The sequence below is a fragment of the Platichthys flesus genome, chromosome 6 (genome assembly GCF_949316205.1).
Source record: "Platichthys flesus chromosome 6, fPlaFle2.1, whole genome shotgun sequence".
Classification (NCBI taxonomy): Eukaryota; Metazoa; Chordata; class Actinopteri; order Pleuronectiformes; family Pleuronectidae; genus Platichthys; species Platichthys flesus.
This window is the reverse complement of record NC_084950.1, coordinates 3,103,182-3,127,128: the sequence shown is the minus strand read 5'-3', so window position 1 is coordinate 3,127,128 and position 23,947 is coordinate 3,103,182. Positions and strand designations below refer to the sequence as shown.

Genomic DNA, 23,947 nt, shown 5'->3' with positions numbered 1-23,947 from the left:
TCAACGTCTGTAAACCAAAAACTACATTTCCCAGTTTCCCGGTGAAAGACCCGGAGCTGGGGGTCACCGCTTTGTAGTCATTTCCGGGGACGTTAGCGTAGAAGGGGGCGGGTGGCTGAACTACAGTACCCACAGTGCACCGCTTCAGCCTACAGTGCATTCTGCTGCTTATCCGGGGATGTCACACCGCTGCTATTTTCTCCCCTCGGTCCCTCGCACTCTCAGCCCGCAGCTCCAGAGCACCGACACCGGGCCACGAACGGACGCCGACCGACGCTAACGACTTCGGGAACCAGAGGGCCGACGATGGCAGAGCTGGCAGCGGGAAGCCTGCCGTTAGGGGACCCGGCCTTTAACTACCAGGATCAGGAGCTGACCGAGCGGCTGAAGCGGCTCTACCCGGCGGTGAACGAGGAAGAGACCCCTCTGCCCCGCTCCTGGAGCCCCAAGGATAAGTACAGCTACATCGGGCTGTCACAGAACAACCTGCGGGTCCACTATAAAGGTGAGCGAGCCGGGTCAGGGGGGTCTCAAATCGGCCACTGTGCTGTTGAGGGGGGGGGGGGGGGGGGGGTCTCATACACACACACAGACACACAGACACACACACACACGGTATGCGATTATGTTGAGTGCGTGTACGTGTGTGTGTGTGTGCAGTCCTGGTAAATCTAGTCTGAGCTGCTTCTCCGGTCCTGTTACCCTGCTTTGTCTCATCATGGAGCGGAGGAATGCCCAACACGGGGGTCGGTGAACCCCCCCAACCCTCCGCACTCTCTTATTGTGTTCATTAATGTCACCACAAATGAAATTCACCTTCACCCCCCCCCCCCCCCCCGCTGCTTGTTTATTTACCGTTACTGACGTTATTTTGTTTGCAGTTAACTGCCCGAGCATATGACGCCCCCCCCCCCCCAAAAAAACCCCCTCACGGTTGCACCAACCACCACAAACTGACGTGTTGTTGTTTTTGTTGCTAACAAGCTAACTAGTGGAATGCAATAAACAAGCTAACATGGAGCTATCTCAGTGGTACAGTAGCTAGCCCTGTGGCTAACAGTTAGCTAAGCTAGCTGCCCTCCTTGTGACTGGTGTTGTGTTGACAGCGTTGTGATAAGCTGGACACAAAATGGACACACAACTTGTGAGCCGTCGACTGTGCAGTTGCAGCGGTTGTTCGACACAAACAGCTGGCGTCGGAACAGGAATAAAACGGCTGTGTGTGTGTCTCTCGCGGGATTTCAGTTGAAGTGTTCTGGAACTCTGCAGCTGAAATCTTATATTTTGTATAACGTCAGTCTGGTGAGAACCGGTTACAGCTCCATGTTGATCCGCATGTTAACAACAGTGTCATATCCAAGGCTTCAGCAGCGAGGAGGAGGAGGAGGCCTCTGCGCATTATATTAGGCCAAATGAACCGATCCTGTGATAAACCTCCAGTTTTCACATTAACAGCACTTGGCCCGTGTGACGGAGCAGTCCCTCGGCCGCTCGGGAGGGATGTCAGAGGGATTATTGTACGTTCTTGCTTCTGAAATCAAAACGAGGTGACATCTGTGTGAACAGTTCTCAGCCCTGTGCCTGCTCTGTTATTTTTCGTCAGGCGACACGTCAGGGCAGCTCCCCCCCCCCCCCCCTCTCTCAGTAGCAGGCCAGCTAGTCCTACATCTCAGGCCGTGGAGATACAATCTACTCTGAGACATTGGCTGTTTACTTTAAAAGAACATGCAGAGGACGAGGCTGTGTTGCCCATTTTGAGGGAGTTACTCGGCACAAGAGGTGGTGAATAGCAAGGAAGGCCCATTATTTGACTGACAGGCAGATGGCCTGATAAAACCCTTCAGGTGATTGAAGGCAAAACTGATCGGGTGTCTGCTGCTCATATAAATAGTCATCAAATTTGATTAGCCTACATTCTGTTTCAATGGATTATAGGATGCCCTTCTGATGTATCTTAATGTAATGATAACACTTCAGTCATTTCTATTGGGCGCCTTGCCTTCGGCCTGGAGATGCCCAAATACGTGTCACACTTTAGACTCTGGCACAAACGATGAATGGGCCCATGTGCTTCTTGAGTCAGAAGTCGTTTCAGGTGTTGGTGACTTGACGTCACTGTGTCTTTTATATCTGTGAGAAGAGCACTGATTACGTGACACTGCACAATTGTTTTGGGATGACAATATAAGTAGGTCTATTGTGAGGGATAATTTTCCTCCTTCTGGTTGTTCCAGCCCCGCTCTGTTCCTTCACCCTTGTGGTTTAGATGCTATTTTGACCAGTGTGCCAATTTTCTCCGTTCAAGGCCAAACAGCATCTGCCAAGTCCTTAAGAGACACAGATTAATCTACAGCAGTAGATTCACGCGGCAACTCACATAAACTCAATTCTATGTAACACTAAAACTCAATCAAGGAATTCATCAGCTAAGTTTTGTTTTCCTTACTAAAACTCATGAATTCTAGTCAGTGAATGATTTCTTTACTTCATTCTGATGAAGAGATGATATTGTTGTCCTTTTAATAAACCTTAATGGTCCTTAAATAGAAAAACAGATACAGCTGCTTGATGGATGGGGAATAAAACATCTATATATACCTAATGTGCTGTAGCAAATCCTATAGTGTTGTTTGAGCTGTTGTAAAGCAGCTGGTATCCAACTGCATCTTTTGATCGAACTCAAGGATGACTAAGATGATTAATAACTTTCTGAATTCACCATGGATCCTGCTTGTTATATATGTTCTCATCTATCTCTATCTATATATAGAGATAGAGTTACATGAAGTTGCAGTAGATGTATTTATAAAGCATCCTTCCATCCATTATGTTTTATAAACCATTTGCCAGAATCCCTTTACCAGTCCCCCTAAATGAACCATACTTATCTATATCAGCTGCCAGTGCTGATGTACGTGGATGATGATTTAACTTCCTCTGACATGAACCATTATTTTCTAAGTAGGGCTGCACAATATGTCAAATATTTACCCTCATCATGCATGACATATACGTATTTCAGAAGACTTCTTTAACTGATATATATATATATATATATATATATATTTGGCCAATCAGATGGAGCCCTGCTGCCCCACATAATACATTTAAAGATATTCAGATCATTGACGGGCCCTCCAGGGTTTTTCCTGCATAGAGAATTGCGAGCCGCCTCCGTCCAATTTCCGTGCAGCCTCCGCCGAGCTGATATCTATAAGTGGTTGATTACTATAAAATAATTCCCTAGCTTATTTATTATAGTCCCAGAACTTGAGGGAAAGGTAACGGGGTGCACACACACTCACACCAACACATTCATCAGCCCGTCCCGCTCGCTCTCTTCCTCTCTCGCTGCCAGGCAGACACACCGACACACACACAAACAGTGTCATCGGACATATGTGTAAACTCAGACTGGATAAAAACAACAGAATTTGTAAACTTAGACAATATATGGAGAGCTGGAGAAGACGACGGGGCGTTCTTGATTCTGTGAGTTTGTTAACTTAAGCATTTGTTAATTTATCGCAACATTCAACAACGGTCCATGGCAGGTGTTCTCCTATCGTGCAGCCATATTTCTAAGGCGTCCAAAAGTTGATGTAAGCCACAGCCAGACAAAGCGAACAGCACTACGTCATCAGCAAAAAAAAAATGACATGCAGTCATCCGTTCACCAGAGGGGACTGGACATCCTCCAACCCATGGCTCTGTCTTAAAATTCTATCCTTGAAATTCACAAACTGATTAGATGACCAAGCACAACCTCCGTCCATCTATTGAGAACATTTGACAACGTTCCAAGGATGAACACAAAGCTTCTGGTCCAGTTATACAAGGACCTAATTGCTCATAGTAACTGCCCCACTGGTCCACAGTCCCAGAGCTAAATCCACTAAACACTCTGCTATGAGTATGAGCAGGAAAATGGAAAGATTCTTCTGAAAGTAACATTCAAGTGCAGCTTTAGGTTAGCAATCTAACTTCCATGCTCATTGAAGCTATACCTCACCAAGAGCTGTTTCGACATGATTTGTGGCTGCATTACACAAAGTCAGTGAAGCTTCTGTAGATTGATTGATTTGTATAAACTGATTCCATGATGCTGCTCGTTTTTACACAATTGTTTCTTAAAGATTTACCACTAGTTTTAGCAGCAGTCAGTAGTTTTCAGTCATACCTAACAGAAGTTACACGTCAGTCTCACAGCTCATACCATCAATACCTCCACCAAGGAGGTTATGTAATCACTGCTGTTTGTCTATGTAGATTACACAATCTGTCGAAAGTTTATTTAAGGGAACAGTTAAGACCTCTGATATAGGTCATAGTGAGTTCTGATACAGATCAAACTGAGTATCTTCTGTTGAAATAGTTGGTCAAACCTCTGCTGTGGTTGAAACGGGGCTGTCCCATTCTAGGCAACTCAATTCTATGTAACACTAAAAGATAAGGCAGTTGTGGCTCAGGAGCAAGAGTGTGTTGTATTTGAGACAAGCTGCTTTAAGCTCTAAAGTCCTTCTTTTCCCAGAATTTTCCCTTAAGGGTCTCTATGTCAGAACCCAAATGATTGAGTCAGTTGCTCCGGACAGAACTTATCCAGCCAGCACCTGAGTAAAATGTCCAGAAATGTCAGAGTGAGGCCATGTGTCAATTTCTGGAAAATTCACAGTGAGGAATTGAAGAGGTGCCGTACATGTAGAGGACACAGACAAATAAGTCATCCTGGAAATACAAGGTTCATCTGTAGGCGATGTGAACTGATGATGTGGAAATTGTCAAACAGGTTGCAAGAGCCTCGCTGGTCAAATTCATATTTCATGTCCTTCCTCCTGCAAATTCAACACAGGCGGCATCCATCGCCTGAATGTCATGGAAACTGTCCTGTTGTTGTGAAAGCGTCTGACCCGAACAATCTCCTGCTGCCTTCTTCAAGTGTGAAAGGTGAAACCAGGAAATAACAGAGTTCTTGTCTGAAAACGGTTTCACTGAGTTGGGGGTTAATTATGTCTTAATTGTTTTCAGTACTTGGCTTTTTCCTGAGGGACACCACTTGTATTTATAATCCAATCAGGCTTTTTTTCAATTTTATGACTTATCATGTCGGGAAAAGCACTGAATTCCATTTAGCTGCTTCATTTTCAGGGTCCTGGTGTTTGAATGCTGGCTCTTTGTCCCACCGCCATGTCCGACTGGGACACGTGAACTGAACAGAGCAATCTTTACATTGTTATCAGTGACTACGGTGCTTTTCCTAATATTACACGTTGAAATGTCTTCTGTGAAAAAGGCCTGTGGCAATAACGAGGTAACCATGTGAGCCATGATACACTACACCAGGGCCACTTCAGGGCTCTGCGTATTTAGTCGGGCTTCACCAAACTCTCAATAAACAGGTGCTCAAGTCTTTGAATGGGTGCCAGACTAGTGTTAAAACAATCTTTGGACATGGTCTGTTGTGGCTATTGCTGTTATTAATCTAGTAGATTTTGCACTTCCCCCTGCTCACAGCTGATGATAGAACCTGTTGTGTGGGGGTGGGGGGTTGTCGTTTTCCTTTCAAGCAATTAGTGTCTGACTGTGCCATGGGGTAAGAAGAACAGGAGAGTGACCTTTTGTCCTTGACCTCTGGTGGATTTGATGTCACACAACAGCTGAAATGTGCGACGCTGGAAAACCAAAGCTGTTCCTCAGAACCGTCTTGTCGCTCTCATTTAGTGACCTTACACGTAATCAATGAATGAGTACCTAATCTTTATGTAGGAGTGTCACTTATGAGGGTGGTGGGGGGTGCTTCTCTTACCCGACTGTGCAGTTGTAGAGAGACCTGTTGGCCTACTGACGACTTGTTTTTTTACAAGGAGTGGCTAAAAATAGATGGCATGAACGTTGCTGCAACCATTGGACCAGATAATCACACAAAAATCACTCGCATGCACAAACACATAGGTCACATGAGTTTACATGAAATAAACCACCTTGGTACCACGATAAAGTGGGTAAGGTCAACTTTCAATGAAGAACAAGTTCATCAGTATATTTTATGTGTTAATAATGCCTTGTAAGATTCTTATATACTTGTATGCTTTAAAATATTTGTATTGTAATTATAAATACATGACAAAAACATACTCCATAAATGGTTTAATCATGAGTTTATGATTTGGGAAACACATTGGGAATTAATGTTACATTAAAAAGCTGCGGCATATCATTATTGTATGTCTTGATCTCAACTGGCTGTATGTTAGTGACACACACTCTTACACACACACACACACAAACACACAGAAAGAGCCTTAAGGTGTCTGCTGTCAGCCAGCTGCTTCGCTTAAGGTTTCAGCACATCTACATTTCAACACACACACACACACACACACACACACACACAAATACTGTGCACAATGACTTGTTATGTATCACGACTAGGGATGTCCCGATACAACTTTTGCACTTCCGATACGATACCGATATTGTAGCCTTGAGTATTGGCCGATACCGATATCAATACGATACGATATAGGCCTAAATCATACATATATTTATTCCTTATTTTGTTGTGTGGAATGTTAGAAAAGGCTTGATAAAGTGATGTTACTGTTACTGATGTTGTAGTGATATAACACTATCGAAGAAAACAATAGTCAGCAACAGTAGGTATAGGAAAAACTGACCCATTTATTATTAACCAATTGGTTACATAAATTTTAACCTTCAACATAAGAGTATTACCTCAACAAATCCAATGAAAACAAAATGTTATATTTAAAGTGCAAAATAACCACTGGTTACCAACATCATTATACAATTGAATAGAATAAATTACATTTTAAAGTGCAAACAATTCAAGTTCACTTCAGTTATTTTTCTACTGTCAGCATATGTTGGAAACAACTGTGGGCAGGGACAAAAACAACAAAAACTATAGGAATAATGTAGCGAGGCTCGAGGTGCTCCATTAAGCGGTTAAACCCGACATTACTCACCACCGACAGGGGCTGGTCATCAAGCACAATAAACTGGGCCATCTTTTCTGTTATGGCCATTGCCTTTTTGCTGTCCCGTGGTAGTTTGTCACGTCTTGCAAAGCTTTCGGCCAGCGTGGGTTGCTGAAGCGAGCCAGAGGCTTGTTGCTTCGCCTTGCTGCTCTCGCGAAAATCCTCATGTTCTTTTTTGTGGTGTTTTTTCAAATGTGCGATGAGGTTGCTTGTATTGAACCTTCCCGGTTCAATACCACGGGTACACTTGCGCCTGACAAATGTTGCATTTAGCTGCAACGTCTTTGTCCGAGTTTACGGTAAAATACTTCCACACAGCCGACATCACTACACCTTGCTGCAGGCACACACGTTGTCGTTGTTGTGATAACCTGGGCTGTGCATGCTGGATCAGAGACGCTCTTCTTCCGCGGCCGGCACCAACGTTAATTAAGGGGCATTACCACCTACTGTGTTGGAGTGTGATCAAACCAGAGTCACCTATTATAGAAGTCCTGGAGTGGTAAATGGACAGCTTATATCATAGTTTTTAGATTCAGTGCGATAAAATCCGATATTCACTTTTTTGGCTGATATCGGACTGATTTCCGATATCAATATCGGATCGGGACATCCCTAATCACGACAGGTGAACTCGATGGCGTGATTGCATGAAACAGACAGGGATGCACATGCTTACTGTCGAGGCTGGATTGCAGTTACACAACACACTACTGAACACTGTCATCTCTCTCAGGGCCCGAGGGATTGCATAAGCAGCCATCTGAATATAGAATGACAGACTGAAATGAGTGAATGGAGTTGGTCCAGACACAATACGTGAGCCCATTGACCCGGTTGTGTAGATCTTCACCACTAACTGTTCTCGCACAAACATCTAGGCCACTTCTAATCTTATTATAGAGAATTCACATGAACAAAGGTATTGATTGTTGGAAGAAAATCAGTTCTGCTTCATCATGGGCGTCATCTGTGCCTGGCTGATCGTGAAATGTAATTGTAGGTCCCAGCATATAAAGTCAAAGGGTCTGATATTATTATCCGAGGTATGTGGATTGATAAGAAGCCCTAGAAAATCAAGGATGACAAAGAGGAACTTGTTCATCGGACACAGCCTCAGGGAAATGTATGGTTTAAAAAATGAAAGTGCAGTAGATGAGTAAAGTCACGGCCCCAACATAGCAATGTCACACGACTGACAAGTGACCCCCTCGTTTAGTGCGATGCTATGGCTTGTGCAGGACGCAGTTAGGCTGTGGTCAGCTGGAAGGCTGTGTTTTATAGCCCTACGTTGGTATAGACTTATGACTCTTGAGGTTTTGGAAAAGTAGAACATGCATAAATGCCCATGTACAAAAACAGAAGCATTTAAACTTCAGTTTTTGTGAAAGAGGTTGATACTTGTGGAGCTTTCCTTCCTTTTTTGTTGTTGTTCCACTTCTCCCCTTTGAGGATGAGCCTTTCCAAGTTAGACTTGTTGAATTGCTGTTAAATGTAATCACACAACAAAGATGTTAACCACCCGGTTGTTTCCATCGTAGACAAATACAAATGTAAGAACCACGAACCAAAAACTGGGTAAATTAGGTTTGGACGTTCTCTGGAGTTTGCTTTTCACATATGAAAAATCCAGTGGGAGGTTTCTCTGGATCAGACGTGTTCATAACAACAGGAAAATGACCAGAACATTAATGTGAGGAGTGCATTAAGAACATGCAGACGGCAGGATATGATGTATAACTCACACTGCAGGAATCACATGTTTTTGTTCTGGGTCTTATCTCATAAAGCTTGATTCTCGTTGTCTTTTACAGTTTACTTTACATCCTCTACATGCACGGCACTTCTTTTTCTTCCTGAGAAATATTTGTATTCTTTTGTTGTTGTTGTTGTTTCACCTCTGTCGTGTGTTAGAAACCTCATTAACATGCCCACTCACTTGCAGTGAATTCTCTGAACATTACCCTGGTGTATTCTTACTTTGAGAACATCACTGACTCGTTGACTAAGTTTATTCAAACGGAACTGAAAGGCACCACAGACCTTCACAGTGCACTTTGTAGCTATATAAAAATGCGTTATCGATGCTAGGCAGCTGTACAGGAGCCTTTATCTTGACATAAAATAGCGTATAGGATAAATATTTCATCACCTTTTATGTCCTCTGTTATAGGTCATGGAAAGAACCACAAAGATGCAGCATCAGTGCGAGCCACACACCCAATCCCTGCTGCCTGTGGGATCTACTACTTTGAAGTCAAGATTGTCAGCAAAGGTCGAGATGGGTAAGCAAACAGAACTCAGGACAAGCTTCTGTGCATGTGTTGTGTGTGATTCTAGCCTTGGATTAAACAGACAGTATTTTGACACTGATTTCAATGGAGGGGTTTTATAAATATATGTGCTACAGCCTCCCAATGTCACCAACATGTGTCGAGAAAAGTCAAATACGAACAGTGTTGAAACTTAAACATAGATAGTTTGTCACTTTCTAATAAAACCACACAGTTTAAGTAATCCACACTTCTACCCCTTGGCTCAACCACCTTCTGGGATTGACTGGTACTTCATCAGTACCAGTGGCACTGACGTTACTTTAGCAGGTGTTTACAGTCTCGGTTTCCAGCCTTGCTTTTTGACCTGTTCTTTTGTATTGGAACCAGTACTCTCCTCCATCCTTCCCAATAAAAGTGTCAGGTAACATAATACACCATTAACACTCCCTAGTTCCAGTTCAGCGGCTCGGAAAAAAATAGTGGTGTAAAAGACATCTACAATGAGGGAGTGTCTGTGTAACTGCTTAACTGTAAATAGAAAATCTAAATCAACTGAGATGCTTCAGTTTAAACACCAGACAGAGGGGAAGCTGTGTGGGTCAACCGACCAGCAGTTGAACTTATACATAAGCTTTTATGTATAATAACTACAAACATCACGTATGTTAGGGAATGCCAGCTTGTCATTCCACTGTAACATGGAATGTATGTGTATTTTTTGTGTTGTGCTGCTGAAACTGGAAAACTTAAACTCAAATTAGGGCCAGATGTGATACTAATTTTTATAAAATCTATCCCTTCTGGGTTGCGTGCATTGCATTGTTCAAATCTTTCAGAAAAAGACTAAACAGTTTTTTGGATATATATTTGATATGTCTTAAGTTTCTTCTTAACTACCTCTAACCAGCTTTGGGGCTGGCCCAGCTTGCAAAAGTTTGAGAACACCTGCTTTAAATGGATGATAATGCCAATTGCTGTTTTGACTGTGTTATGGTCAAATAGTTAAGCTATTTTCTCAAATTCATATATATTTGAGTTTGAATTGCAAAACTGATTTAAATGAAAAATCATACCCATGCAATGTCCATGGTTGATACGGATCCAAAAATAGTCTTTCTGGGTGGAAAGTGAAAGTTTGTTTCCACGTCTTAGAGCTGATACTTGTTCCCGACCAACAGGGTTATGGATTCCATATTACCCATGTGAATAGCCATTTTATATTAAAATATTATCTCTTTGAGATGTCTTTTAGTTTGACTAGCATGGCCCATACCACAGGGACGGATCAGTATGTACATTTCATTAGTGGAATGACTATGAAACTGCGTATAGAAAAGACTTGCAGCTGTAAGCAGGTGAGAAAAAAAGTTTCAGTTGCTATTATTATCATCACCTTGTGTGTATCAGCCACGTTGGTATGTGCCTTTAAGCAAAAGCCAGGTTTATGAGTCAGACCTGTCCAATGAGCATCCCAGTGTCCCTCGTAATCTGGGGTAAAGAACACAGGAGAATTTAAGGTAACCTTTTTCAGCATAGGTTTCATTTTCAAGAACTTGTCAGGCATCTACTTAACTACCCTTCAATCAGCAAACCAATCAGGAGCCAACGCATCAATCAACCAGAACAGGAACCTCTGTCTTTTCTATTGTTTGAGCATTAGCTCCATCTCTTTCATCACTTGGGTGACCTATGTGAAAAACACTTATAGCCATGATAGCAATGTAGAACTCAAAGCATCTTCCAGTCTACAGCCTCGGCTTCTGTGACACCAGTGTCCTTCCTTCTTCTAACGTTCTGCAGATTTACTGTTTGCATTTGAGCAATGACAGTGAGCTGAGTCTATGCCAGACAGGTTCAACTGGCAATATTGATGACATTTCAAATTGAGCAAATGGCTTCTTTCTCTTTCATGTTGCCTTCTCAAAGGTGTGATCGACAAAGCTTTGACTGTCCCTTGTAATGTTTAGACTCCTCTATACTTTCTACTCTGCTGTAACTAGTTATAACCATGAAAAACACCAAAACATCTATATTACTGTAAGAACCAGTAGTGCTGATGATATCGTTTGCAGATATTATAAATTGTGTTGTCTGTAATGTGTAAACTTAAGTTTTTGTTCTTTCTGTGTTTTTAGGTACATGGGCATTGGCCTGTCTGCCCAGGGAGTCAACATGAACAGACTGCCTGGTGAGTAACATGTGAACGATATCTCCATAACATACCAGAAAGGGGATAGATAACCATTAGATTGATAGATCAATACTGATATTTATCTAAGGATGTGAGAATTGATGCACAGCTGATAGAACAAGAGTCAGTGTTTGGAGCAATCGGTGAGATGGGGTTGAAATACAAGGATCCCCAAGGTCAGACAACATAAACACAGAGTGTATGGGGACTTCTTCATCACGCCAACATCCAGCAATAACATCAGCCTGCTGGTGTGGAGCCAGACTTTCAGCCACTTAGCCCAACAGGACAGTGCTTTGGCAGACGGAGGCGTAAAACGTCCCGCAGCGCTCTCTTCTTTTGTCCAATTTTGGTTTCACACAGGAAAGTCTGCACACTGCAATCCGGCAGCTCTGGAGGGGACGGCCAAAACCATGACCCTAAACATTTCTAATTACTTATTGGCCCACATGTTTCGCCCTCTGACCCCATTGGCTCAGATTACAATCAGCCATTCACAAAGCTGTGAATGAGTTAGGGTTAGGGTTAACATCACAGCCTATGGAGGGTTCCTGTCGACAATATAAGCACTGGAAAGTGGTGGAAAGAGTCTCTGATTCATAGTCTTCATTCGGGTTGTGGATGTATTTTGGAGCTGGATAGTTTGGCATCTGTATGTATTGACCATGTAGAGGCAAGATATGAAGGTAGATTCCATTATTGAAGAATAGTGCTAAGAAATAGATTGAGTGGATAAGTTAAAGTAGCTGGCAATGTGCCAACATGTATGATATTTGGGGATGAAAGTGGAACAAGATGACGAGGACACGTGTCACTGCTGGGTTTGGTTTGTGTGTTTGTTCTGAGCTGTGTGACGGCTGCAGAGAGAACATGTCGGGGCATGTCACTGAGCAGAGTCATATGGATCTGTGACGGATCTGGTTTAGTACAAACTTAGCTTTTCACTCCAATGAAAACTAAAAGAATAGAATATGATTCAACTATATATGAACAATTAGACATAAAGTAATAACAGAAAATTAAAGCCTTTCACAAAAATGGAGGCGCGTACACACTCTCACAGAAACACACACACATCTGTGAATGGTTCTGGAATCTTTGATGACATCAGTGGAAGCGTAGCTGCCATATAGCAGCCGAGGGCCTCACTAAATCCCTGTGGCGCTCCCAACCAATCAGACCACAGCTCTGCTCTGACCAATCACATTGTGGGCTTTCCAGGCCTGTCTGGGGCCATTTGACCTGCTTATTGACGAGTCAAGATCTGTCCGCTGCCCGAGGTTTGTGGAATGCTGTGGACACTGGGCCAGCCAGTTCAGCAGACTCTAGATACACACAAACGCACAAAGATCATTCTATCCGCTCTCTTCTTGATTCACATGTGTCAAATGTCACACAAAGGGTGGAACAGCGTGGAACAGCGCAGCGTGGACGGACGTGTTTCCAAACCTGCTCACACGTTTACTTATGAAAATATTTTGTGTTGCTAGGACTCCACTGCAGATGGTCTGTGGCCCTGCTAGAAAGATTACTGTTGATTGCCTTAACTCTGACTGACTTAGTGTCTTTGTGTGGCAGTGTGTGTGTGTTTGTTGTCAACTCTGTGGGTTTATCTGTGTGTGTCTTCTGGACTCAATGATTGCATCTCTGGTGTTTGTCACCACTCGTCTGTGCATCAGTGTGTGTTTGTCCACACTTTAATGGTCATTTGCTCAAAGCTTATCTGCTGGTGATCCCTTGTATCTGTGTTTTCTTTTGATTTAAAATTGTTTCTAATATAAATACATTGAATTACGTTTCGTAGGCATGAGGGTTTAATAGCATTTTAGTAATAATTGTTAAATTTAGAAGAAAATATTGGCTGATATTTCAATAACTGACATTTCTTACAAGCAACAGCATTGGACCCCACAAATCCATAGTGGTCAGGCTCTTATATATAATATTATAATATCGTGTGTGTGTGTGCGTGTGTGCGTGTGTGCGTGTGTGCGTGTGCGTGCGTGCGTGCGTGCGTGCGTGTGCGTGTGCGTGTGCGTGTGCGTGTGTGTGTGTGTGTGTGTGTGTGTGTGTGTGTGTGTGTGTGTGTGTGTGTGTGTGTGTGTGTGTGTGTGTGTGTGTGTGTGTGTGTGTGTGTGTGTGTGTGTGTGTGTGTGTGTGTGTGTGTGTGTGTCTTTAATAGTACAATGTTCTCCACTGCTGACCTCTGTGTGTGATCCTGCTGTGGAGGCTTGCCCATTTCATTAGCATGTTGGAGCAGTGAGCCTGGCTTTGGAGGCAATATCCCTGTCAGCAGATTAATCTAATACCTCGACACACACTCACCCACCCACACACACAAACACAGAAGTGTATATGCACATGTACACAAATGAATGCACAGAGACAAACATGCACTCCAGTTAAAAGAAACACTCCTTGAAATAATACAAACACTATTAGAAATCCCCACATTTGGCTTAAGTTAATGCTTTTCTTCCCATGCTACACTTATACACTTACACAACTACACATCTAATATCTCGGCTCACCCACGACCTACTTTCACTAACCCCGCTTTGCTTTTTGGCAAGGGCAGTCGAGCTATGATTGAGGAGAGGCAGTGAGAGAGCGGCAGCGAGCCGAAGCCGAGTGCTGGCGGGTTCAGGTCCTTTTCACCTCGGTCAGTTCCGGAGAAGGAATTCCTGCAGAACTGGATGAGTGTAGAAGTCGAGGCTCCGCAGACTGTCTGTCCACATAACTGAGTGCGAAGCTCTGATGTTGGTGTAAAAGAATCCCGCTGCACATCTCAGAAGGCTTGTTGTTGTGTCTCTTGTGTCTTTCATACAGAAATCACAATGATACCGTGTCTTTATGTTAATTTATCTGATTTACTAGACGTGAAGCAGCCAGTTTGGATTCACTAGACTGAAGCAACATCAGTCAAGTTTCTTTTTGTTGGTTGCTCTTTACTGAAATGCCACTCCGGATGGTGTGTTTTAGCTTTGGGGAGGGAATCCGTCCGCAGTCGCCTCAGGATTGGTGTCAACATATTCCTGTTGGATGGGCAGAACACCAGGCACATGTGACCCTGCAGGGATTTCTTTACAGCCTCTTTTAAGGGAGGTAGATAAATATATAAAGGTTGTTTGAGGTCAGACTAAAGGCTCCGGGTGCTGCATGTTCATATCTTCACCTCTTGCCCCTTCTACACAGACCGTCTCTATCTTTGACTGTGCTTATTTTAAATTAAATCAGATGAAAATAATGTAAAGTTTGACATCACTGGAATCATCACTTCAGATCATCATCTTCGAAAGACTCAGAAACAACAACCTTATTTTCAGACTGAGTGTCATGCAGATCTTTTAATAGAGTGTTTCTACAGTCATTGAACTTTGAGAAATGCCAAATAATGTAGAAATGCATACATATATATGGGTAGCTTGTAAATTTCCCCCTCATAATTTTTTTATCCGAATTTGCTAAGTAACTTGCAACTAACCCTATCAAATAAATGCCTGTGGATTACAAGTAGAAAGTGTCTGAGTACAGTACAAAGCTCCTCAGTTGTTTTTAAGTACTGTACTTGAGAAAATGTTTTTGGGGACTTTCTACTGTAACAGGCAGAAACTTACACTCATGTCAACACTGAGAGTTTAATCTTTGATGAGGGATCTGAACCTACTGCTTCGTCTAAAATATTCTCAGGCCAAAAGGGAACCATTGCCCTAGGTTACACCAGCAATTAAGTGTAATATATTAACTTGAACTGGGCCAATAGGCTGTTTTGAATGGCTGAAACGAAAGAGACATTTGTACACACTAAAAATTAGCTTATTTGCAAAAACTTGCAACAACCCAATTCAGTTCAATTACAACCAGAAAGAAAAGACTAAACAAGGGTCACACCCATGTGCGTCAGTAGCAGCAGGAACTAAATCCAAAGTCGTCTAATGAGAAAACCCTGACATCCTGTGTCCTGGTTCAGCCTCCTGTGCTGCTGCTCCTGCAGTGACTCACCAGTTTCTTTACACAGACAGACACGGTCCCCCTGTTGGTTATTCATGGCACTGCATCACAGGGCCAAGCAGTCAGAACGTGTGTGTGTTAATTCTCATGAGACGCCTCGGAGGCAGCGGAAGTCAGATGGGAAAATGTGAGCAGCAGAAGTCAATGAGTAATGAGCCGCGGTGGAGGGCGACCTCGATCGAGCCGCTTCACCTCAGATGCTCTGGTGAAATCAGAATCTGTTTATATACTTGACGTGTGCAGTGTCCGACTGCTGTGAAACAACATGCATACTTATCCTCCCCCCTCCCCCCCCGTCGCCGCTGCTGGCTGGACTCTGACGACACATTTTCCACAAGAGGTCAAGTATAAAATAAAACATTAATCCTAATCCCTGTGCTGTTTCAGGATGGGACAAGCACTCATACGGCTACCACGGAGATGACGGCCACTCCTTCTGCTCCTCCGGGACCGGCCAACCGTACGGCCCCACCTTCACCACGGGCGACGTGATTGGCTGCTGCGTTAACCTCATCAATAACACTTGCTTTTACACCAAAAATGGCATCAGTTTAGGTTGGTACGCCTGGATGTGTGTTTGTGTAAACAGTACATTAAATTTGTGATGTTATTATGTGTTTTTTACTTTGTTGACTGAGCTTGGAGCTTTCAGATACATGTTGCATTTAAACTTTAACTGTTTGTTCTTTTATGTTCTAGGTGTAGCCTTCACAGACCTCCCTGTAAGTATCCATAAGTATTAATTACTGATTTCACTTCTGATTCAGCCACAGTCCATGAAAATGATCATGTTTCAATGTGTCTGCATTTGGTTTTGTTTGGAGAACATCTTGTAATTGAACAATTTGATTACCTCCTTGTTTGGTTTAGAGAAAATGCTTTGACAAATATACATATATCTTAAAGCATGACACATGCCAGACAGTTTCCTACACATTGAGTCGATATTATAGCAAATCCACATCGGCCTTTTTATACAATTGCACTTAATGCAATGTCATTCTGTCAAAATCTGTCTGATAAAGGACTATACAAATAACAATACAGACCCTCTCTGCTCTTACCTGACGTATTGTCTTGTCTTGAAGCCCAACCTGTACCCCACGGTCGGCCTCCAGACACCGGGCGAGATCGTAGACGCTAACTTTGGCCAGCAGCCGTTTGTGTTTGACATCGACGACTACATGAGCGAATGGCGAGCCAAGATCCACGGCATGATCGCTCGCTTTCCCATCGGAGAGAGGCTGGGAGAGTGGCAGGCCGTCCTGCAGAAGTAAGACCCACAGCCAGTTCACACAACTCCCCCAACACACACTGACACACACATACTACAAACGCAGACACTGCTTTCATTGATACTGTAACAGGACAGTTATATCTCGAAGATGTGAAAATGTTTTGTGGGTCAAGCTTGTTTGAAACATTTTGAAAGGAAGAGTTTATTTTATAAAATTACAATAAGAATACACTGTTCAGGATTAAAATCTGGAGACTTCAGGGTTATGTGAGGAAGTAGATGATATTTTACATGTAATAGAAGATGAGTTGATTTGCATAATAATATGCCGATATGACTTGAAAGGAAATGACCAGAAATTATCAGGAATAACTGAAATAGAATCAGGAAGTCGACATTCCAAAACACTGGGTCCCAAACTAAATACTTTGTAAAACTGGTTGCATTAAGTCAAATGGCCAGATGGGATAGCCACAGAAACGTTTGTCATGTATTGTCCATAGTATGGTGTCCAGCTACCTGGTGCACCATGGGTACTGTGCCACCGCAACAGCCTTCGCCAGAGCCACAGAGACCCTGATACAAGAGGACCAGACGTCTATAAAGAACAGACAGAGTGAGTGAACTAATCAAACGACCGCTAACTCGCTCACATCACTAACTCTCGGTGAAGTCATTGATCAGCATAAAGGAAAGTTCTGTGTTGTTGGTGAATTCTGTCTGTTAACTAGCTCCGATGAAGACAGGGGACAGTCTCCCTGCAGACTTAGAGTGGAGGCTGTAGTGACCCGCGGCCTCTGTGAATGATGCCCCGGCCTCTGTCAGATGTGCTCCTTTCAAAAGCATGCTTCCTTTTGATCAATATTCTATAAACAGCATCTTGTGTCTTTCGTCTTATAGGAATACAAAAGCTGGTGCTCGCAGGACGCGTGGGCGAAGCCATAGAAGCTACTCAGCAACTTTATCCTAACCTGTTAGAGCACAACCCCAACTTACTATTCATGTTGAAGTGAGTCAACGAGCTGCATGCATCACGTCACCTGTAAATCCATCAGCTGATTCTCCACCCACAGCTGTAGAAGTTTGCTTGTGGAGAAACGTGTCACTCGAGTGTGTTGTGCTCTTCAGGTGTCGTCAGTTTGTGGAGATGGTGAACGGTACAGACAGTGAAGTTCGCTGCTTGACCATTCGCTCCCCGAAGTCCCAGGACAGTTACCCCGGCTCCCCCAGCCTCAGCCCCCGTCACGGAGCCAGCAACACACACCTGCAACCCGGAGGTACACGTGCAGCACAAAGCACAAATATGTTGAGCAAATACCGAACAACAGCCAAACAAGATGCATGTTTTTTGTGTTTTCTCTCCACCTGTCACCATCCTCCTCCCCCGCCCGGCAGGAGAAAGCCCTACCTGCAGTAACGGGGTGACTCCTCCCAGTAAGTCAAAGAGCCACGGTGGCACAGGTAGCAGCAGTGTCAAATATCCCAGCGCGTCTTCTTCTGCATCCTCATCCACCTCCTCCTCCCCTTCCTCAGTCAACTACTCGGAGTCCAACTCCTCCGATTCCACCAAGCCACACAGCGCCAACAGCACCCAGGAAACCAGGTGAGCCCTCCTCTCAGTCCGTAGCAGGAACAGCTGAATATCATATATAACTATACAAAGACTAACATGTGTGTCTCTGTGTGTGTAGTGACAGTGAGATGGAAATAGAAGCAGAGCACTTCACCAACGGGGTTGTTGAAGGCTCCTCTGCGCGGATCATGAATGGGACATACAAACATGAAGAGATCCTTCAGCCAGACGACAACAGCATCGGCAATGGGGTCACAGGTACACACACAAACACACACACACAGACAACTTAACATAACCCTTTATCTTTTTTCCTTTTGTCTTGTTGATTATTATTTATTCTTCTCTTTTTTATTTCTCACTTTTTTACTAGTTTTCACTTCACACGTCTTACGTCCGGCTTTTGCAGCATGTGTGTATTTAAACTGTGTGTGTTTCTCCGTGTTTGTGTGTGTATGTGTGTGTGTTGCCAGCAGATGAGGGTTGTATTAATGGCAAACAGCTTTGTGGAGGGAACCAGGCGGCCACAGAGAGGATGATCCAGTTTGGACGGGAACTGCAGGGACTCAACGAACAGCTGTGCCGCGAGTACGGCAAAAACGCCACGCACAAGAAGATGTTACAGGTACACACTTCCATCTGCACGTGCACACAGGATTGACCGACAAACAGTTGTGCAACGACTAAATTCTCTGCACACGGCAAGAAGTGGAGCCTTGTTTGATCCAGCAGTGACGTAATAAAGCAGATAGAGTTTGCCTCTGATTCATAAGCAGCTGCTCAAAAGAAGTGAATTAATAGAAACTGTCTTATGATGGTAAAGATGCACCGAGGGGCTTTTCTCCAGTTGTTGAGAAAAGGCTCAGGACGTAAAGCAGCTTCATCCATGAACCAGAATGTCTGTGGTTTGATCCTCGGCTCCTAGAGTCCTCATTCCAAAGTTTCCTTGGGCAAGATACTGAACATCAAACTGGCTCTGATGGTTTTGCCGGATGTTTGTGTGACAGACAAAGTGCAGCATGTAGTAAATGGCCAGATTTTCAGAAAGTTGTCATGTTTAACCACCAGGGGGCAGAAAGACTCCAAGCCATATTTTTGTTCACTCTTAAATATCAGTTCTTTGTCATGTGATGCTTAAAATGCACTCTCTAGTGACACCTGGTAATATCCGGTGGTATTTCTATTCTCTTATATTTTATGAGAGAAATACAGAACTTTTTGACCTAAAGGGATCATTTGGTCCAACGGGCAAATTCACTTTCTGGGCTTTTGTGCCATGTTAATATGTTTGTAGACAAAGTGGTTTTCTGGGCCAGATGATGCATCTCAGGTAAAGATGTGTGTACTGTGGTTGTTGTACTCACACTGGTCTCTGTGTGTGTAGGATGCGTTCAGTCTGTTAGCGTACTCCGACCCGTGGAACTGCCCCGTCGGCCAGCAGTTAGAACCCACGCAGAGAGAAACACTCTGCTCTGCACTCAACAGCGCCATACTGGGTAAAGAGCACGCACACGCACCCACACACACACACGTGCTGTCATGCACTGATGTATGTTTCTTTAAACTACACCTGCAGTTTTTTTTTTATACTGTATCACCACCGTGATGCAAGCTGTGTGTGGGAGAGAGAGAGAGAGACTGTCGTTGGAGCGAGTGTCCCCTGACATGTACAGTCTGAATGTTGAGGGTTTCAAACAACATTTAGACAACCTGTGTTTTTTTCTTATTACTCATGATCCACTTCAATGATTTTGCATTGTTCTCACCTCTCTGATCGTTTTTAAAATAATCCACAAAAGAACAGCTCACACTCAACATGACCAAAACTCACTCTCTTTACCAAATCTCCATATTAAGACCCTTTGTGACATGTTGTGACTCGGCTGTCGGGCTCCGGTCTGATTGTGTCTTTCTGCTCTAGAGTCTCAGAACCTGCCGAAGCAGCCTCCGCTGATGTTAGCGCTGGGCCAGGCCACGGAGTGCGTTCAGCTCATGGCCCGAGTCCGGTCTGGTTCCTGCTCTTTCGCCAGAGTAGACAACTTTTTGCACTAGCGCCGGTCCAGGTGAGCGACTCATGGACTCAAACGTAAGGATGTGGACAAAGCTGGTTTCTGATCAGCTGGCAGTAAAATGTTTATGGTTCAATATTCTCAAAGGAGGAAGTAGAAATATGAAAAGATTACATCGACGCTACAAATGGAAATGCCAGAACCATGCTTCATTCATTCACCCCCCCCCCCCCCTCCCCCGTCTCTCCGCAGGTTAATGTTAAGTAGCACTGAGATGTCCAGCAGGTAGTTGCCATGGCGATGGAGGAATGAGCATGCGTGTGATTGGCTGTCCTTCAGAACCAATCAGCGCCACCGACAGAGGCAGAGGAGAACGTGACGGAGAGAGAGAGAGAAGAAAGCTTCCTTTTAATTTAGTATTATCGAACAAAGAAATGTGTGACACTATTTAAAGATGATTAATTATTATTCTGTTTATCTAGCCTTTCTTTTCTTTTTTGTTCTTTTTTTTTTTTTGTCAGTTTGTTGTGCTCATCCTGGACAAAGACTAAATTGTAAAACCCCCTTATTTTATTCTTCTGTTTTGAAGGGGGGATTTTTGATTCCCTACAATCAGTATTTTACTCACGTTGTTGTTGTTGTTGTTGTTCACCATATCACAGTCCACAATACTCACAGCTGGGTACCACAGTGACCCTCACGACTGTAGGTCACCATAACAAAACCTGAAGTATATTACATCATCTTTAATAAACTTGTAGAAGACAGCCAGACTCGGCAGCGCAGCCTTTTATTCCCCTGCTCAGCGAACAAGTCCTCAGCAGGAAACACACCTCTGATTGGTTGGAGCTGGTCGAGGCCGAGGCAGCTGAGTAGCAAACACTAACACCGACAGAGAAGGGACTGATGTCAGACAGAAGTGAGCAGCTAGTCATTTGGAAAAGTTGGAGCTATGGAATTTGGTGCTGTGTTTCGTTAGTCGACCAAACCTGAAACCCGTCACCTGGGTAGGAAACATAATTGCTTTGAGGCAAACGCCGCCAGTAACGAGGGGGAAGGGTGTAACGAGGGATCCAATTGGATTATTCGAGGTGTCGAGGCCGTGGCTTTTGCCGTAACTGGCAGAGCTCGGCCTCTGCTCCCCCCCCCCCAGTGACCCCAGCACCTGCTCTCAGAAACGAGCCTAACTCTATTATCATGGTCACCTTGATGCCAGCGTAAAGGAAATCAGAATCAAAGCCTAACAAGCCCAGTGTGTGTACAGGTAGAATCCCAGTCGCCCCAGGGGCCTTCTCTTTCATATCATCCCCAGTCTGACTCGCTCTGTGCTGCCGCAATCAGAGCCGAACAAGAAGTAGAAAAAACAGGAAGTTTTAATTTCACACTGACTTTTTGAGAATTAAAGTTTAGTTTCAATCTCAAGCATCTTTACTAAGATGGATGACGCGTCTGCACGTCCTACTAGTATCTAGAAATAAGGCCAAATTATCCTGACACCAGGAGACAATCAAGTTGATCACACAAATACAAATATGAAGCAAATATCACAGACCTAGTCAAGTCTAACGTTATTTACAATATGTAGCATAAAACCACAAGCGTGCCCCAGAATGTCCCCCCCCCCCGTTCGATAACAAAAAGAAAGGGAGAGAGGAGGATTGTGTTGTTCAGGTTCGCTGCTGGCCACTATGAGATTTACAAAGAAGTCGTCACAGAGGTTTGAGTTGTGTAGCCACTGTAACAAAACTACCAAAAACCCTCTTGTGTGAACCACTCCTCTCTGTCAGAGTGTTCACTATTAAATAGAGAAAATTAACAAAATGTCAATACATGGATTTATTGTATTAATTTCTCTCAAAGCCCTTTTAACCTCCAGCTCCTCTCGACTACACAACCTCTCGTCAGCCTGGATGTATAACCCGGCAGCACAGTTAAAAAAGCCTAGACTGTGAATAAAGATGGTTTACTAGCCTCCTACCAAAGTGTCATGCTGGTGATTTGGAGTCTGCAGTGACACCGTGGTTTCAAGTTAATAACCGCTTGTCCACAGCTGTCGTTTTTATAACATTGGTCAAGAAGAGAAACAAACATCAGCGTGATAAGAACTACACAAAACGGCAGAAACCATCTTTGAGGGGGAACTTTTTTTTTGGTTTGTCCTGTGTCACGTCTGCTAACATGGAGGAGGTGAAGTTTATTACCTAAACTTCAGTCGAGATACTTTGGCTTCACTTTCAGGGGCTTCTCATGTCATCCATCTTTATTTACAGTCTATGAGGAACAGGGTCAGACCAGCAGGAGCCGGCTGGCCGTGAGGTCAGAATTCATAATGAGATGAATTTATTCATTTAAATGATCCTTTAGAATTATTGTCCACACACACTCTCCTTAGCTGTATCTGTCGTAAAATGTTTATTTTCCATCTTTTGTTTTACACAGGACTTATTTTCTACCAAATAGCAACGACTGAATGTTGTCTGACTCGTGGCGGCTGTGACCCTGCGGTGTACATTTTCCATTTGTGAGAGCTTTTGAATTCTGTGGTAGTGAAACGTGGAGAATCACTGAAGTACAGTCGGTTTGCAGCGTGAGGTCAACTACAGGTCAAACTGTGTATTTGTTTTTTTCCCTCACACCGTCTGCGATAATAGGAATTATTCTAACAAGTATACACAGAGTTTATACTTGACATCTGCTTCTACAGCTGTAAAGGACTTCTGTTACACACACACAGACACACACACACACACACACACACACACACACACACACACACACACAAGAGAACAACCTCATACCTGTAGGGAGCGAGTCTCCCAGCTGTCCTTTGTGTTTGAGCCCGGGCTGCGTCTCAACACTGTTACCACGCGCCCTTCCCCTCGTCCCTGCACAGCCACTGAAGGGATCAGTGATTGTTTTTATGGAACTGGAGGGATGTGAACAGTTTTGGAACCGGGCCCCTCGAGGCCCCCCGGAGCCTCATGGACTACTCTTCCCCCCCCCCACCGAGGAGGCCGCAGAAACAAACGGCTTCAGGCTTTGCAGACAAGCTGTGCACAGTTGACGTCTATTATGATTTTAATTTCCTATTTTGACTTTTGAGTTTTAGAAAAAATAAAGGAGTGAGTGACCCTCTACTTAGCATGACTTTGACAACCTTTAAAACGACGTAAAAAAAAAAGTAAAAATTATAATTGAAAAAAAAACTATGTACTGGAAACATGTTAAAGAAGAAATATTGTATTCTGTTTAATTTTGACAGACTTATTTTTATTAAAATACACCCATAAGCATACGACTGATCTCCTGTTTTCATTTTGTGTGTTTCCTTTATTTCTTGTGAATTAGAGACGATAAATCTTTAATGAACAGATGCAGCAGCATCGTGCAAAAAGGAAAACATTTTAAATTAAGCAGCAAAAAAATCCATGAAAAGTTGCAGGGCGCAAAGAATTTGGCAAATATTCACTGCTTATAAGTAAATTACTTCCCCCCCCCATTGAGAATATTAACAATAACACGAGAAAGGTTTGGAGCAGATTCTCAGGAGATTTATTATTTTAGACGTGTCATTGTCTGATGCTCCTGAATCTAAAAGGTAGTGAAGAGAAAATGAACCAGTTTATAAAATCCCCTCAAAGACAGTGACGGT

General features: G+C 43.5%; 1 protein-coding gene across 3 annotated transcripts; it reads left to right on the top strand.

Annotated features, from left to right (window-relative positions):
- The first annotated feature begins 152 nt into the window (after positions 1-152).
- Positions 153-23,590, top strand: ranbp10 (RAN binding protein 10). 3 transcript variants are annotated; one of them, XM_062389486.1, is made up of 16 exons: positions 158-505; positions 9,172-9,283; positions 11,410-11,462; positions 15,864-16,031; positions 16,176-16,198; positions 16,565-16,749; positions 17,217-17,329; positions 17,614-17,722; positions 17,842-17,990; positions 18,109-18,147; positions 18,247-18,316; positions 18,405-18,544; positions 18,760-18,911; positions 19,671-19,782; positions 20,208-20,349; positions 20,548-23,590. In XM_062389486.1, exons 1-15 carry the CDS (start codon positions 307-309, stop codon positions 20,336-20,338), a joined length of 1,755 nt encoding a protein of 584 aa, XP_062245470.1. In that variant the 5' UTR covers positions 158-306; the 3' UTR covers positions 20,339-20,349; positions 20,548-23,590. The 3 variants fall into 3 exon arrangements, with proteins under 3 accessions (XP_062245472.1, XP_062245471.1, XP_062245470.1); XM_062389488.1 differs by having other exon boundaries at positions 153-505; positions 18,109-18,316; positions 18,763-18,911; XM_062389487.1 differs by having other exon boundaries at positions 153-505; positions 18,109-18,316.
- The last annotated feature ends 357 nt before the right edge of the window (positions 23,591-23,947 follow it).